Source organism: Medicago truncatula, chromosome 7 (assembly GCF_003473485.1).
Source record: "Medicago truncatula cultivar Jemalong A17 chromosome 7, MtrunA17r5.0-ANR, whole genome shotgun sequence".
Taxonomy (NCBI): Eukaryota; Viridiplantae; Streptophyta; class Magnoliopsida; order Fabales; family Fabaceae; genus Medicago; species Medicago truncatula.
The window spans coordinates 37,496,675-37,511,436 of record NC_053048.1 but is presented as its reverse complement, the minus strand read 5'-3'; the positions used below and the strand labels follow the sequence as shown (position 1 = coordinate 37,511,436).

Here is a 14,762-nt window from a genome sequence, read left to right as displayed (position 1 = left end):
GATGTATGATCTCTACGAAGATAAGACCAAAATGAGAACCGCCACAAGAGATTTGAAAATCTCCTTGATAAGATCCACAATGGTTTAACCAAAAACCTTGGAGGATATTTTCTACCTCACACACAAGTATGAATTTGTAAATTCTGTTGTCCTCAAAAACTAGTGACCATAAAGGCTATGTTTAAAGAGAATAAATCGTCGACAACTAAAATATAAAAAAGCTACGTTTTAAGAATTTTATTACACTTCCATTAAGAATTCCAATCAGAAACAAACAATATTTGGAATAATTTGTCCATCTATCTCTGTTTGGAGTCTCTTAGCTTTCCTTATAGTAATCACACTCTTTTATTGTCTTTGAGCTTCTTGAATGTCGTCATCAGTTTTGCTGCTTGTATAAAAGAAAAATGTCATGAGTCAAATGATTAGATTTTTGTTATGAATGGAAACAAAAGAAATAATTCCATTATTGAATCAAGTGGTTAGCACGTCAGGGGATAATGACATGACCTTGTGAGTTGAGGTGTTGTGTTTTTGATGACATGTAGTAGGATATGATTGCCTGCTATAGTGGTGTTTGGTTAGGCTAACAAGATGATGTGACACATTAACTTCACTCGACTTCTTCCTTTGCTAGGCGGGTGGAAACGCGGGTAGTTGGATCTGGCTGGGAAATTCCACATTGTAGGTTTTTGGACCTCTTGAACATGATGTCAATGTTTTGAGTTTAACTCTTCCTTACTCAAAAGCTGCTCTAGTTTGATGCCAAGATGATTCATAACTAGGAAGGAAAAAGTGAGACACTTTGTCATAAGAAAACACTCATACACACTATGATTTTACCTTTTCAATGATGAACAAAGTACATTATAAACTCCTATTGATATGAGAAGGAGAGTTAAGAAAATTATATGCAATAAATTAACCGTTAACCGTTAACCGTTAAGAGATTTACATGTACAATAAGCCAATTGTTATTCAAGCAATAAACTAATACATGTCATGAAATAACTTTAGGTGTCATCTCATGCAATAAGACAAGTGTATCACATACAAGATAATAAAGTGCAACTTGAGCTTGAATCATTGTATTTCAACATAAATATACGATTGAATCATTTATTGTGCCTAAATCACACAAAGAGAAAAGTGTGGTTGACCGTTCCTTTAACATTGTATGGAGGTGTATCTCGTCCAATTTAGATTAATTATTAATAAAAAATTATAAAAAACTTATAAATAAAAAACAAGTAAATTTGAAGTGGAATTTGTACCCAAACAAAAATTGAAGTGGTCCCATAAGTATAACTCAGTTGGTAACTATCAGGAATAATTTGTGCAGGGGCGGGGTTTGAACCCTGAAGATGTCACTTCTCCACACATAATGTGCGTGAGTCTAGCCACTAGCTACTTGACCAAAGGAGAAAACAAAATTGAAGTGGAATTGAACCATATTCAACCTTTAATTAATTTTTATTGCTGAAAGTCAATCTTTAATTAACTATTATTACCATAAAAGAAATGAACATTTTTACGGAATAAAACCATATTTAATCTTGAATTTATATCAGCATGTTATTAATTTCCTTGTTGAGAGTTGTTTCCCGAATCGTAGAATAACAGAAGGCACACGTGTTTTACCATTCTGAGCCCGTAAAGTAATGGTCATCAACTGCCATCAATTTGGCTTCATTCACCCCCCGAAGCCGTCACTCACAATTTGACAATTGAATCCTATTCTTTCCTTTTTAACCTTTTTTTCGTCACCAACAGCGACATTCTTCTAACCCTCTCTTCTTCACTATTCTTCTCTAAACCTTTTTTTCACTTCTGAAACTCTTTCAACTTCAAACCCAATCCACCATGACAGGTATATATACCTCTCTCTCTCTTTCTCCTTGTTTGGATGCTTTAATTCATTCATTATTAAGGGAATCGCTTATGTTTATTTCATTAATTCGTGTTTTTCGTTTTAGTTCTGATTATATGTCACGCCAATATTATTCTTCTGCTAGGTTTCACTTTCTTTTACATCAACATAGTTCAATACTTACCCTTTGCAAGGACCAAGTTGAACTCATTGATTTGTTATTGGAGAACTGATCAGGATCAAATTTTGGATTTACTGCATGGAAACTGGGTTAACTCTGTTTTTACCCTTCCATCATATACGTCTAATATGAATGAATGATTCTCTCAGTGAACATTTATATTTATATATATATATATATATAGCTGTTAACTGCTAATTTATGTATGATTTTACTGTTGCTGCTGTACTTTTGCATGAATTTAAGTTCCAATTTCAATTAGCTTTAAGCTCATGAGATCTTATCGGTTAAAGTATCTATAATTGAGATGGATAAACTAAGTTTAACTTACTCAATTCACAAACTTGTTATTCCGAAATTCCAAAATTGGCTCTTTCGACTTTAGTTTTTCTGTCCTGCATTTTACGTTTACTTGATGTTTCTGCGGTTACATTTAAAAACAAGTGACTTAATGTTGCTTTCGATTACAGATAATGAAGAACCGATGATCATAGCCGGAACAATTAATGAACTACCGTTTAACAAATACAAGCGATGGCAATGGTGGTTTCTGGTGGGACTCAGCATAATGTTTCTCATCGTTGGACAATCTGCTGCAGTTATCCTTGGAAGGTTTTACTATGATCAAGGTGGAAATAGTACATGGATGGCTACTTTAGTCCAAACTATTGCCTTCCCAGTCTTGCTCATTCCGTTATTCACAATTCCTTCTTCTTCTTCAGAGGTTTCAGCTTCTTATGTTCCTCCTTCCATCAAACTCATCGCTTTGATATATTTTGTTCTTGGAATCATGATTGCTGCTGACAATATGATGTATTCACAAGGACTTTTGTACCTCTCTGCTTCTACCTATGCACTGATTTGTGCATCTCAATTAGCTTTCAATGCAATTTTCTCATACTTTATCAACTCTCAAAAGTTCACTGCTTTGATTGTAAACTCGACCGTGGTTCTCACTTTATCTTCTTCACTTCTTGCTGTCAATGAAGATTCGGACACACCTTCTGGTATCCCGAAGGGAAAATACGTTGTTGGTTTCCTTTGTACACTTGGAGCTTCTGCACTTTACTCTCTTTTGCTTTCCCTCATGCAATTGACCTTTGAGAAGGTTCTGAAAAAGGAAACATTTTCTGTTGTTTTGGAAATGCAAATCTATACTTCACTTGTTGCCACTTGCGCATCCACAATAGGCCTATTTGCGAGTGGTGAATGGCATAGTTTGCACGAAGAAATGAAGAGTTTTCAGAAAGGAGAAGTTGCTTATTTAATGACATTGGTTTGGACAGCAATAGCATGGCAGGTTTGTTCTGTTGGTGTGGTTGGCTTGATTTTCTTGGTGTCTTCTCTCTACTCTAATGTTATCAGCACTGTGTCTTTGGCTATTACTCCTATTGCGGCTGTTATAGTTTTTCATGATAAGATGAATGGGGTGAAGATAATTTCTATGCTTATGGCTTTATGGGGTTTTGCTTCCTACATCTATCAAAATTATCTCGATGATTTAAAGGCAAGACGCGCACAAGCTGGCACTTCTAAGCCTCACAATGAATCTCCATGTTGAAATTCTTAGCGACTGCAGGCTTTAGATTTTATTTTTTCTTCTGTCCCATAGAAATTATAAGCTGGTATAGATACAAGGATCTTGGCTATTCTCATTATTGAATTGTATAATTTTTTTAATAAATGAAAAGGTTAAACGATGTCTCAGTTAAAAAATTATTTGTTGTTGTTTACAAATTCTGTTCTGCCTTCTGTGTTAAATTGATATTGGTGATTATTGGAATTCTTGTTATTATATTCAATTGATTTCTTGCTTTACTTTAATTTCATTATAATAAGATTTTACATCCAATGCCAAATGGTTATAAAAGTTTGACCATAATCCGGTATCCTAATCCGTTATGTATTGGTCCCAACCATCTGCTGCATCTTTTCATTTAAACGTGTTTTGTGAAGAGAAACAAACCCCTCAGGTATCATAATCCATTATATCAGTTAGAGCTGCAATTGTTGCAGTACTATGGATCCTGTCAAATGCGATCTTAATGTGCATCACAATAATACATGATTCTCGATGGGGATTTGTTACAGATTTCTTGCTAATGAGTTAGGGAAGTTATATTTTCATTTCATTGCTCTTCGGGTGTCACCTTCAGACATGTTTAGATTTCTTTTATATCATGTTATGGGAGTGACTTTCATTAGACATGTTTCCTTACTTTTTTTCTTCAATTTTTTTTTTTTTGAATTTTTTTCTTTCACCCTACCGGTATATATGAACAAAAACAATTGTTAATAATTAAGTAGACAAAATTGAATATGTAAAGGAGTCGGAGATTCATGAAAATGCCAAAATGACCAATACATATGATGATGTGAAATATAAATTGTAACATTAGCTGATCAGATGGATCATGGCACCACTTACAGCTGCAAATTACAAACACAAACTAGAAGAAAAACTAGTACTAATGACACACTCATAATTGTTTGAGTTGGCAGCTTAATAGCATCTTTATCGATCATTTCACTTCATTTGGTGGATGCTTTTTTCCAAAAGCATACCCCATTGAAAGTCCACCGACTAATGTAACAAGAGGAATGCTAGCAACATTCACTTTTGAACATTCTCCCTAACATTCACTCTTTTAATCAGTGTATGTATGTACCACGTCTTTAAGTGGGTTTTATTTCTAATATGTAGACCTACAATGATTTAAATCAATAAGAAAATGAATATTAGAGTGAGTGTTCAAAATAGAGTGTTGCTAACACTACTTCAAAAACAATTAGATGATTAAGTTAGCTGATTGAAGATGCATCAAAATGACCCAAAAGATAAGCATAGCTTTTTGAATACTAGTGAATGCCCCACGGACAAGAATTATGACAGTGACAACACAAACAAACATCATAAAACCGAACAACCCGAGCAAAGACAACCATATGGAAAGGCGATGATCGTTTTCTTTGTGCTGTGGTGGGACATGGATAATTTATGATAGGTTGTTCCATACGTTGTTGACAATACCAAGAAAGACAACGGTTGAGACTTGAGACTACAAAAGATGAGAAACGACGTGTAATTTCTTTACATATGTGCTGATTGTATTCGTAGTTATAGCCATGCTGAAACTCAAACTAGGGGTCTCTTAGTACGTTTCTATTCGACCAATACAGTTCATTGTTATCCAGGTGGGAGGACATGTTTCCTGTGATTCCCCTATTCCCATTTTTGCTTTCAATTTTTAGTTAGTTAGTTTGTTAGACATGATAGCACTTCAGCAATTCAAATAGCAAACAACCCCATGAGCGACAAGGGAGCCAAACATATATACACCGACTTTGACTTCATTAGAGAGCATGTCGTTGTTGGTTACTATCAGCAAAGCTAGGTAGTATTTTGTTTGTCAGAATTACACACATTTCTGAACTAGCACTTAACAGTTAGTTTAGTTAGGCATCACTTAGTTCATCAGTTATACCTATATTTGTTTGACATTGGTTGACCAATGTTATCAACCACAGTGTCATTCAAGTGCTATCCTATATTATTGATGGTCTTTTTCATTGCACTATAGAGATAATTGATCAATCAATATCAGAAAGTTAATTCACAATGAATCATAGTTTTTTTTTTGGTCAAGTAGTCTAGTAGTTAGAATTCACTTTGAATAAGTGGGTGTCCGGGGTTCGAACACCGGCCCCTGCATATAACAATACATTATCCTACCAACTGAGTTATGCTCACGGGACAAAAACAAAAGAAAAAATCTAGCCCAAATTGATATATTCATTTTATATAGGGTTAATAAGGTTTTGTTCCCTTCATTTGAAAAAGTTTTGGTTTATCCCTGTAAATTTTATTTTGGAAATTTCTCTTGTAATTTAAAAAATATTTGATTTAGATCATCAGAGCATAGACTTTGCAGAAATGCTGATGTGACATGATAATTTTTGTAAAATTGAGTAAGTGGCAACCGACTTGTCTTTTTTAAATTTTTTTACATTTAATTTTTTTCCACATGGAATTTTGTTTTATTAAACAATAATTTTAATTAACTAAAAACATTTTATCTCAGATCTATGTTCGCCAAATCTTGTCACCATCATGGTTCTTTATCATCTTCGTAAGCTTAGAAATAGTCTCTTTACCATATTTTTTTTAGAAATCGTCTCTTTACCATCATTTTATTCATGGTTTTGGATCTGAATTTTTTTAGATTTGAGATTTTGGTTTCTAAGTCATGTCAAAACCCCAATATTGGATGATATAGTGAAAACCTGGGGAATTATTTTTTGGTTGATAAGAAAATTTTCTTGATTCAAAAGCTTGGAGGATTTTGTTAATATAAGGGTTAATTAAGTTTTTGGTCCCTATAAATATTTGCAGTTTTTTTTTTATTCCTACAAAAATAAATCACACTTTTTAGTTCCTACAATAAATTAAAATTTGTTTAATTATGCTTAAAATTTTTAATTTTCTAATGATTTTTTACATACTTGTTTAAAACATTATAAAAGGTTCCGCTACAATAAATTAGCTCAAAATTTTATTTTTAGGTCCATATTTTCGTTAGTTTTATCTTGAATTTTTGGCTTTTTAAAAAAAATATATTTAATTCATTACATGTTAAAAAATTATAATTTTTATAAAAGAGATTATTATAATGTTCTTAACATGTCTGTTAAAAATCATTTAAAAATATAAAAGTTTAAGTATAATTAAACAAATTTCAATTTAAATAGGGACCAACACATACTTTTAGTCCTTGTAAAATTAAAATTTGCTTAATTGTGCTTAAACTTTTAAATTTGTAACATATTTTTCACATACTTACTTAGAATATTATACAAAGTTCCTCCGCAAAAAAGTAACTTAAAATTTTATTATTAGGTCCAAATTTTCATTAATATAATCTTGAAAATTTGGCTTTTAGAAAAATTCATATTTAATTCATTACATGTTAAAAAGGTAATTTTTTTATAAAAGAGTGTCTTACGATGTTATGAACATGTATGTAAAAAATCTTTCAAAAATTTAGAAGTTTAAGCATAATTAAACAAATTTTAATTTTACAGGGACTAAAAATACTAACAGAAAATTTTGTAGGGACTAAAAAGTGTGATTTATTTTTATAGAGACTAAAAACAAAACTGCAGTTATTTATAGGGACCAAAAACTTAATTAACCCTTAATATAAAAAGGTGAATGTAGGTTGAATGTTATGATGAATTCTAATTATTATTAATTTTGAGTATTTTAATATATAAATAAAATAAATAGCAAGATATGTTTTTTTTTTTTGTTTGTTTTTTTAAAAAATAAAATTGTTTTACACATTCAACACACCATGTAATGAAATTAGTACAATTAGCTCTTTTCAAAGTCCAAAACTAAATAATTTTTAAATTACAAGGGAGAATCTTCAAACTTTATTTTTTATAATTGGTAAACCAAAACTCGCTGAAATGGCATGGGGTAAACCCTATTAACGCTTTTATATATTGTTATAGACTATATTCATTTGATCTTTTTATTTATATGTTTTTTGTTCTTTTAACAACTAATTGCTGACATTTGTCATTTAAAAAATCATTTATTTTAAGGACAAGACTTAGGTGTATTTTCTTACATACTTTTCGTATAGTTCTTTGCGCTCAAATGGCATGGGGTAAATCCAATCAACCCTTTTATATATTGTTATGGACTATATTCATTTGATATTTTTTACCGTTACCAAGTTTTCATCGCACTCAATTTCAAAATGTTTATGTAGACGCTTAATCTATGTTGGTGGATCTAAATTCATTGCTCTTAAAACTAGAGTTCATAGGTGTATTATTCCGTCTTGGTTTGAAACATGTCTCATTAGGGTCGTTCCATGAAATAGGAGGCTCAACTTTCTTTTTAAAATAGGTTCCAGTGAAATAAAAATGCAATTTTTGTTTTTGTGTAGCTAAACTTCATTAAAAAATCAGAATCAGAAGAACTTCTATACATGAAATGAAATAAAATAAAATAAAAGTGAAAGAGAGGTGAAATTTACCAAACGGTGTCATTTGGATTTGTCACTCCGCCGTTGTGAAAAAGGGGAAAACTAATTGTTTATGCGAAAAGGAAATGATCGTTGTGATTCTTTTAATGAAATAACTTTTCAAATTGACTGATTAAGTGATTATAAAAATTGAAGATGGTTTGATAGCATCCGATTTATGTCCAGAAAGGAGAATTGGAATCTAGAAAAAAACTCAAACGTGTACCGAAAAAAGAAAAAGAAGTAACTTTTTTTTATTTAAGTGTGGTGTGTGTATTAGACTTAATTTTTTTTTTAGGCCCGTAACTTTTGGAGGTCTGGCTTGGTTGAGCTGCTTGCGCAGCCCCAAGTTCGGGCATGTGTCTCATTACTTGATATGTAATGTTGTTTACGAAACATTTATTGTAAAATTAGATTTGAATTCGAAAACATTTAGGAATAGCAATGGGTACCCTATGAGTAGGGTACTACAGTGCCCTTTCTCATACCCGCATTTGTAAAAAGTACCTGTATCCGCACCTTGGTGAGCAACAACTTTATCGTCCTTCTCCATACGCTATGGGTACCTAAGTGCCCATACCCACACCCATTACCTGCACTTTAACTATGAAAAGACAATAAAAACATCACAATTGAAATAAACTATGGTCCTAGTTTTTCAAATTACCTCATAAAATAGTATGATGGTAGTATTTAGTCATATAAAAAACATTCAAAATATCACCCATCCCTAAAAACATTAAGGAGAAAATGTATGTAAGTAATCATGTTTGGTGTAATGAACACTTTTTGGACTTATCATCTCAATATTAACGTAAAGACTTTTTAAAGCATTTGAATGAAAAATGGTAACATTGTAATTTTTTTATGACTTAAAAACCAATTTATTCAAGACAAAAAAGTTGAAGGACTAATTAGCTATAAACAACTTACTTAAGGACCAAGGATGATATTTGACCTTATATTTATAAACAACTAACTTAAGGGGATTATCAAATTTACTTTTCAATGGAGGGGAATGTAAATTTTAACATAAGAGAGGATGAGAGTGTAATTCAAGCATCTTTGAGGAGAGCGGAGTGTAATTTACTCTAAATTTTTTTTCCTTAAAGCGACGTACAATTTGAGACGCATGGAGTATTTGTTTTTTTTTTTTTACTATATTTTTTTATGTTAAAAAAGTAATTTTTTTAGGGGAATGTTAAAAAAGTTTATTTTTGTCGAAAAAATGTACTACCTCCGTCCCTAATAAGACTTTTTTGAGATTTTTTTTTCCTTTTTATAAGACCCATTTTCTATTTCCAACTACATTAATTATTTCTTTACATACCCCTATTTATTATACATCTTTTTCTTCAATCAGCAATAAATAGAATGTTGAAAACATAAACCAACCCTCTTTTTTTTCTTAAAGGATAAAATTGTAAAAACAATAGTAATTACAAACGTATTTAATACAAATATCTACTATCTTAGTTCCCGTTATTTTTTTAAAATGACCTTATAATTAAGGACGGAGATAGTATAATGTAACCACGTTGATCCGATTCATTTGAGATGCCCGACGGAAAACCCATTATATAAAAACAAAATCACATTTCAGGAACACACGAGAACCCGATCCGGTTTAGTATTCGCCACCGTCTCCGCCTCTTTCTCCGCCTTCAATCGTGTCTCCGCCTGTTTTCACTTTTCTGGGTAAGCCTTAGAGTTTATTTTTTCGTGCTACTTTTATGGTAAACCATGGAGAACAGAAAAATTTCCTCAATTTTTCTTGCTATTAAATTTTGTTGCTACTGCTAACGATATGAACATCTATGAAAGTTCATTTTGTTAATTCTATTGTAATTTTTATTACTTATTGTGTGTTTAATTTGTTTTTCTTTCAAATTATTCAATTTGGTGTTTTTTCTTTAATCATTCAGTTTGTGTATTCTATGTAACAAATGTTAGTTAGTTAATGTGTGCATCGTTTTATGTTAGTTAATTAGTTAATGCTCCAACCCCTGCCTTTCACATGTGAAGCACCAACACAGACAGACACAACACTGACACTAACACATCGACAGTTGTAATAATTTAAGAAAATGACATAACTGAATGTAATCCATGTGTCATTGTTGTGTCGGACATGGACATGTGTCGTTGTTGTGTCTGTGTCGGACACAAACATATGTCAGACACCAAACACGCCTTCGATCAGGAGTGTTGAGTTTGTGTTATGAGTTGCTCTATTATTATTGAGATTGGAAATGTTAATGTTAATGTTATTGTTGATTTTGATTTTTTCAAAAAAATTGAATTTTGAATGTTGATGGGAACAAGAGCAGTGAGTAAGTGGATAGCGATTGACCAGAAGATGAATCAGAATCAGCCACAATCAAGTTCAAGCGAAGGAAGGGCAGATGATGATTCTGCACTCTCCGATTTCCTAGCTTCCTTAGTTGATTATACTCCTACTGTCAGTTCACTTTTCACTATTTTATTTTATTTTTAAATTTAATTTTACTTGCATCCATCCATATTAATTACTTTTTTTTATATACTGTTTTAGATACCTGATGAGTTGGTGGAGCATTACTTGGCCAAGAGTGGCTTTCAATGTCCTGATGTGAGATTGTGGGTACCTCTTTTCTTTTTCATTCACCATTTTTACCAATCTAGTAACTTAATGTTCTTTTATGCTTCCATAGTTTGAGAAAATATTGAATTTCATGTGAGAAAGCTAGTTCTTTTATGCCTTGGAGTTGGACCATTCTGAGTCTGAGCCTCTACCATCATTTTAGAGTTCTTTAAGCTGTATGAAAATATTGGATATATGTTATATGTCATTTGAAACAAAATTATAGAATATAGATACAAGAGATTAGCATAGCAGTTTGTTTTTGTTCTGTTATATTTTTATACATAAGACCTTGATTCGTGTCTTTATCTATGTGCATCTTTCTTACCATTTACTGGGAATCCTATATGTACATGGAATCTATTTGATCAGGTTGCAGTGTGAAACCAAGGTTGTCAGTTAAACTAGTTTAATTTAAGTTAAAGAACGATAATGTATGCAATTGCTGTTGCTCGGACTTTCTAGCCTTTGTTTTCTTCTTTTTTTAACCTTGGGATTTATTTGAGTTTGTAATTATTGCTGTTTTTCTATTGTTTTTTACCTCTAGTAAATTTGTACATGGGTGCTTGTGAATATGGTAGGTCCTTTTAGGATTCAACATTTCTTCCATTTTGGTTGACTTCTTTTATTGATTTACTTAAGTTTGATTCTTGGCCATTTCATCTTTTGTTCTTATACCGATGTTTCAGGACTAGATTGGTAGCTGTTGCCACTCAGAAATTTGTTGCAGAGGTCGCAGGCGATGCCCTCCAGTATATTCATTTTTCCCTTTCTATTTATTGAATCTTAACCTTCTTTTTTTGTTTTATTTAACTTGAATGACTGCTTTGCAGCCAATTATATATATGTGCACAGTAAATTTGGGGAATAGTGTACCATTGAAATCTATTTCTAGTTTCCCAAAAGTCTTTTGGTAAACTAGAAATAGATTTCAATGATTGACTTTTGGCAAAAACGTTGTCAATGCATGTGGATGAAGTCGACCAGTGTCGGATGGAATTTTTCCTTTCCTTAATGAATGTGTGTCGAAGGCACTTTGTAGGATTAGACACCCAAATTTAATCAAATTCATTTGGAACTTGGCAACTTAATGTTTATGCTTCTATCCCCTTCTTTTGTATAGGTCCATAAATAAATGTACACACACAACAACTTAATTTTTGTGCTTATGTCCCCTTCTTTTGCAAATGCATTACTATCTCCTTGATCTCAGTCATATAGTGATTTCACTTGACGTTAACTGTAGGCACTGCAAAGCAAGGCAAGCAACAATTCCAAAAGACAAAAGGGACAGACAACAGAAGGTTTTGAGTCTTGACTGATTTTAATCTGGTTTTGTCCATACGCGTTCACTGTGTGTGTCTAGTACTGACACTTCATTATGACAGGATAGGCGCCTTGTCTTGACGATGGAAGATCTATCGAAGGCACTGCGTGAGGTAAGAAAATTTGTCTTGATTTAGAAGGGACGAAATTAACTCCTTGTTACCACTAATTGATAATATTTGTTTACATGCACCCTCAATTATAATGCTATGCATGTATATATATTAATTTCCTGGTATGTGCTCCCATCGATGCATTTGCCTACATAGCTGCTAGCTTAGCTAGCTATAGCATACTGCCTTACCATTAATACAAGTCTCTTCATATCAACCGTTCATCTCCCTAAAAATATATTGCTCAGCTGCTCTTAGATTGTTGTTTTGTTGCAAGTTTAGAAAAGTTGGTGTGCGGTTGGTGTTCACACAGTGGGAAGAAGGCCTTGCCAAAGTTGTGGCAATTTACATATCTTCATAGAGAAGAGGATTGGGGTCAAACTAGTATTGCCTCTGTTGCTTTAGGGCTCATTGTTTTGAAGTGTCCTTGTTTAGGGCTCAGTCTAACAAGCTGATCTAGCTTCTTTTCTTGTGTCCTTGTGATTGGTAGTCTGAATGGGTTCATTGTTTTGAGGTGTCCTTGTTTAGGGCTCAGTCTGGCAAGCTGCTCTAGCTTCTTTTCTTGTGAATTCCTTTCTGCAAGTAGAGGCAGAAGTAAGATGCGCCAAGCATAAATTTTCTTAAATAGGCTATGCTTATTGTAAGATAAGACCCGACTTATGCTTTGGGTAAGCAAGGCCTACTTCTGATTCCATTCTCCTTGAGGCTGGAAGCACAATTGGTAAAGCACTCTTCATTCGGGGTTTAATCCTAGGGATTAAACTTGGGTCCTCTTCCCAAAAGACACCACAAATAACACCAGCCACTACCACTTGTGCTCTCTTATGTGGGTAGTCTATCCCAATTTGTGTTGCTATCTGTAATCTTCTTCTGGGGTCATTGTTGTTGCATCAAACTTAAGCTAGATTAGCTAATAAGATATGTTAATTTTCGTTGATTATACTTATTTATTTGTTTAAATCACATTTAATTCACTTGCTCTCTTTTATGAACAGTATGGCGTGAATATAAGGCACCAAGAATATTTTGCTGATAGCCCTTCGACTGGAATGGACCCTGCCACTCGAGATGAATGAGTACATTCTTGTTTAAACTTTTGTTCAGACTTCTACATTTCTCATGTGTAGTAAATTCAGCTTTTATATAATGTGGAGTTGAGTCAGTTTTATTAACATGTTGCTAGTTCTCAGATTTATGTTATCTGGAGTCAGACTCATTGTCCGGTATGATTATGTGATATTTGTGTTTCATTCTAATTTTTTAATTTGCTAAATTTATTTTGTAGGAGTGAAATATTGGCTTTAAAGTACAACTAATAGAGTGGTTTTAATGATGTGCCAACTATAACGATGTCTTCTGGAAGCTGCCTGATCACTGCAATTGTAATAACAATATACTTGTCTGTCAAAAAAAATATATGTACTTGTATAATGTTTCTTTTTCCTTCTTAACTAATGTTGTTAGTTTGTTTTTTGGCTCTAAACTTTCGCTTGATATGGGACCAGTGATGTGTATCATATTCTTTGAGTTGGAAATTTAAAAGTGGATTTTTTGGGAACAAGCTCAAGATGTTGCTCAATAGTTTTGCTTCTAAAAGAGGGAGTTGCTACGGTTTAGTCGCATATGGTTCAGTTTGGTTCCTTTTTTCTAATAAACACTTAAAATCGTGTTTAAATACTAAAATGCATCTAACAGCCTTGGGGCTCTTGAAATCGTGTTTAAATATTTGTTTTGAATTTTCTGAAAAAATAAATCAAAAGTAAAATCCGATTGAACCGAAATCACCTTAAATTTGAAAAGAAATAAGAAAATATGATTTTAGGAGCCACAAAAAAGGCAGTTAAATGGAGGGTCCTTTTTTTTAGATATTCTTAAAAGAAAAAATTCAAACTAAATGATGTTTTTAAGTATACTTTCGAAGCAAAATGGAAATTTAAGCCGATTGAACCGAAGAAACTTCCTCTAAAAGATGTTAGCCAAGGCCCTTGAGTGGCAATCACTCATAAGTTTATATCTATGTAAATAAGCATGTGCAAATATAATATGTAACAAGTAATATCAACCACCTTCTCTAAAAAAAAACAGTAATTTTAACCCCCTATATCAATGTTGATTTTTTATTTTGACATGAATCTTTTTAAAATTCAACAAATAAAATGTTTAGTGTGGGACTTTCCTAAGTTAGAGTAAATGTCAATATATGGACAAATATTCAAAAGATGGAACAGTTTGACGTTCAAATATCATACTATTTTCATAGTGACATTATTCTGTTAGGCAAATGCATAATGTATAGAAGATGATTGAAGTAGCTGAACAACTGTTAACAACTTGAATGCGCAAATTATAGAACAAATGGAATGAACTAAAGGTTTGACGAAATCGGTTATAAAGAAGATTTTTTTGATGATTGATGCTTATTAATTTTAGAATGAAATTGTTATTGTAAAGAACTTTGACGAAAGAAAAAAAAAACTTGTAAAATGTGAAAATAATATGCTCAAAGTAACAGGATGATTCATACATTAAATTTATGTAAAATATACATTCGGAAATGAAAATGACTTGAATCGTAACGTATAAGAAACTAAATTGAAATAACAAAGAATGT

The 14,762-nt window shown here is 32.3% G+C and overlaps 2 protein-coding genes across 4 annotated transcripts; both read left to right on the top strand.

Annotated features, from left to right (window-relative positions):
• Window positions 1-1,635: 1,635 nt before the first annotated feature.
• Window positions 1,636-3,767, top strand: LOC11432172 (probable purine permease 11). 2 transcript variants are annotated; one of them, XM_039828138.1, is made up of 3 exons: window positions 1,636-1,870; window positions 2,016-2,140; window positions 2,522-3,767. In XM_039828138.1, the coding sequence occupies exon 3, from the start codon at window positions 2,536-2,538 to the stop codon at window positions 3,610-3,612; it is 1,077 nt and encodes a 358-aa protein (XP_039684072.1). In that variant the 5' UTR covers window positions 1,636-1,870; window positions 2,016-2,140; window positions 2,522-2,535; the 3' UTR covers window positions 3,613-3,767. The 2 variants fall into 2 exon arrangements, with proteins under 2 accessions (XP_039684072.1, XP_024627174.1); XM_024771406.2 differs by lacking the exon at window positions 2,016-2,140.
• Window positions 3,768-9,627: 5,860 nt separating this feature from the next.
• LOC11432171 (transcription initiation factor TFIID subunit 10) lies at window positions 9,628-13,712 on the top strand. 2 transcript variants are annotated; one of them, XM_024769840.2, is made up of 8 exons: window positions 9,628-9,787; window positions 10,415-10,550; window positions 10,644-10,708; window positions 11,402-11,464; window positions 11,959-12,016; window positions 12,101-12,151; window positions 13,147-13,227; window positions 13,437-13,712. In XM_024769840.2, the coding sequence occupies exons 2-7, from the start codon at window positions 10,449-10,451 to the stop codon at window positions 13,225-13,227; spliced, it is 420 nt and encodes a 139-aa protein (XP_024625608.1). In that variant the 5' UTR covers window positions 9,628-9,787; window positions 10,415-10,448; the 3' UTR covers window positions 13,437-13,712. The 2 variants fall into 2 exon arrangements, with proteins under 2 accessions (XP_024625608.1, XP_003624232.1); XM_003624184.4 differs by having other exon boundaries at window positions 9,629-9,787; window positions 10,420-10,550.
• The last annotated feature ends 1,050 nt before the right edge of the window (window positions 13,713-14,762 follow it).

Excerpts from the sequence above, each read along its gene's own strand:
- LOC11432171 (XM_024769840.2), top strand. The coding sequence starts at position 10,449 with ATGAATCAGAATCAGCCACAATCAAGTTCAAGCGAAGGAAGGGCAGAT. Across the intron at positions 10,709-11,401 it reads CAATGTCCTGATGTGAGATT|GACTAGATTGGTAGCTGTTG; the intron begins GTGGGTACCTCT and ends CCGATGTTTCAG. Across the intron at positions 12,152-13,146 it reads TATCGAAGGCACTGCGTGAG|TATGGCGTGAATATAAGGCA; the intron begins GTAAGAAAATTT and ends TTTTATGAACAG.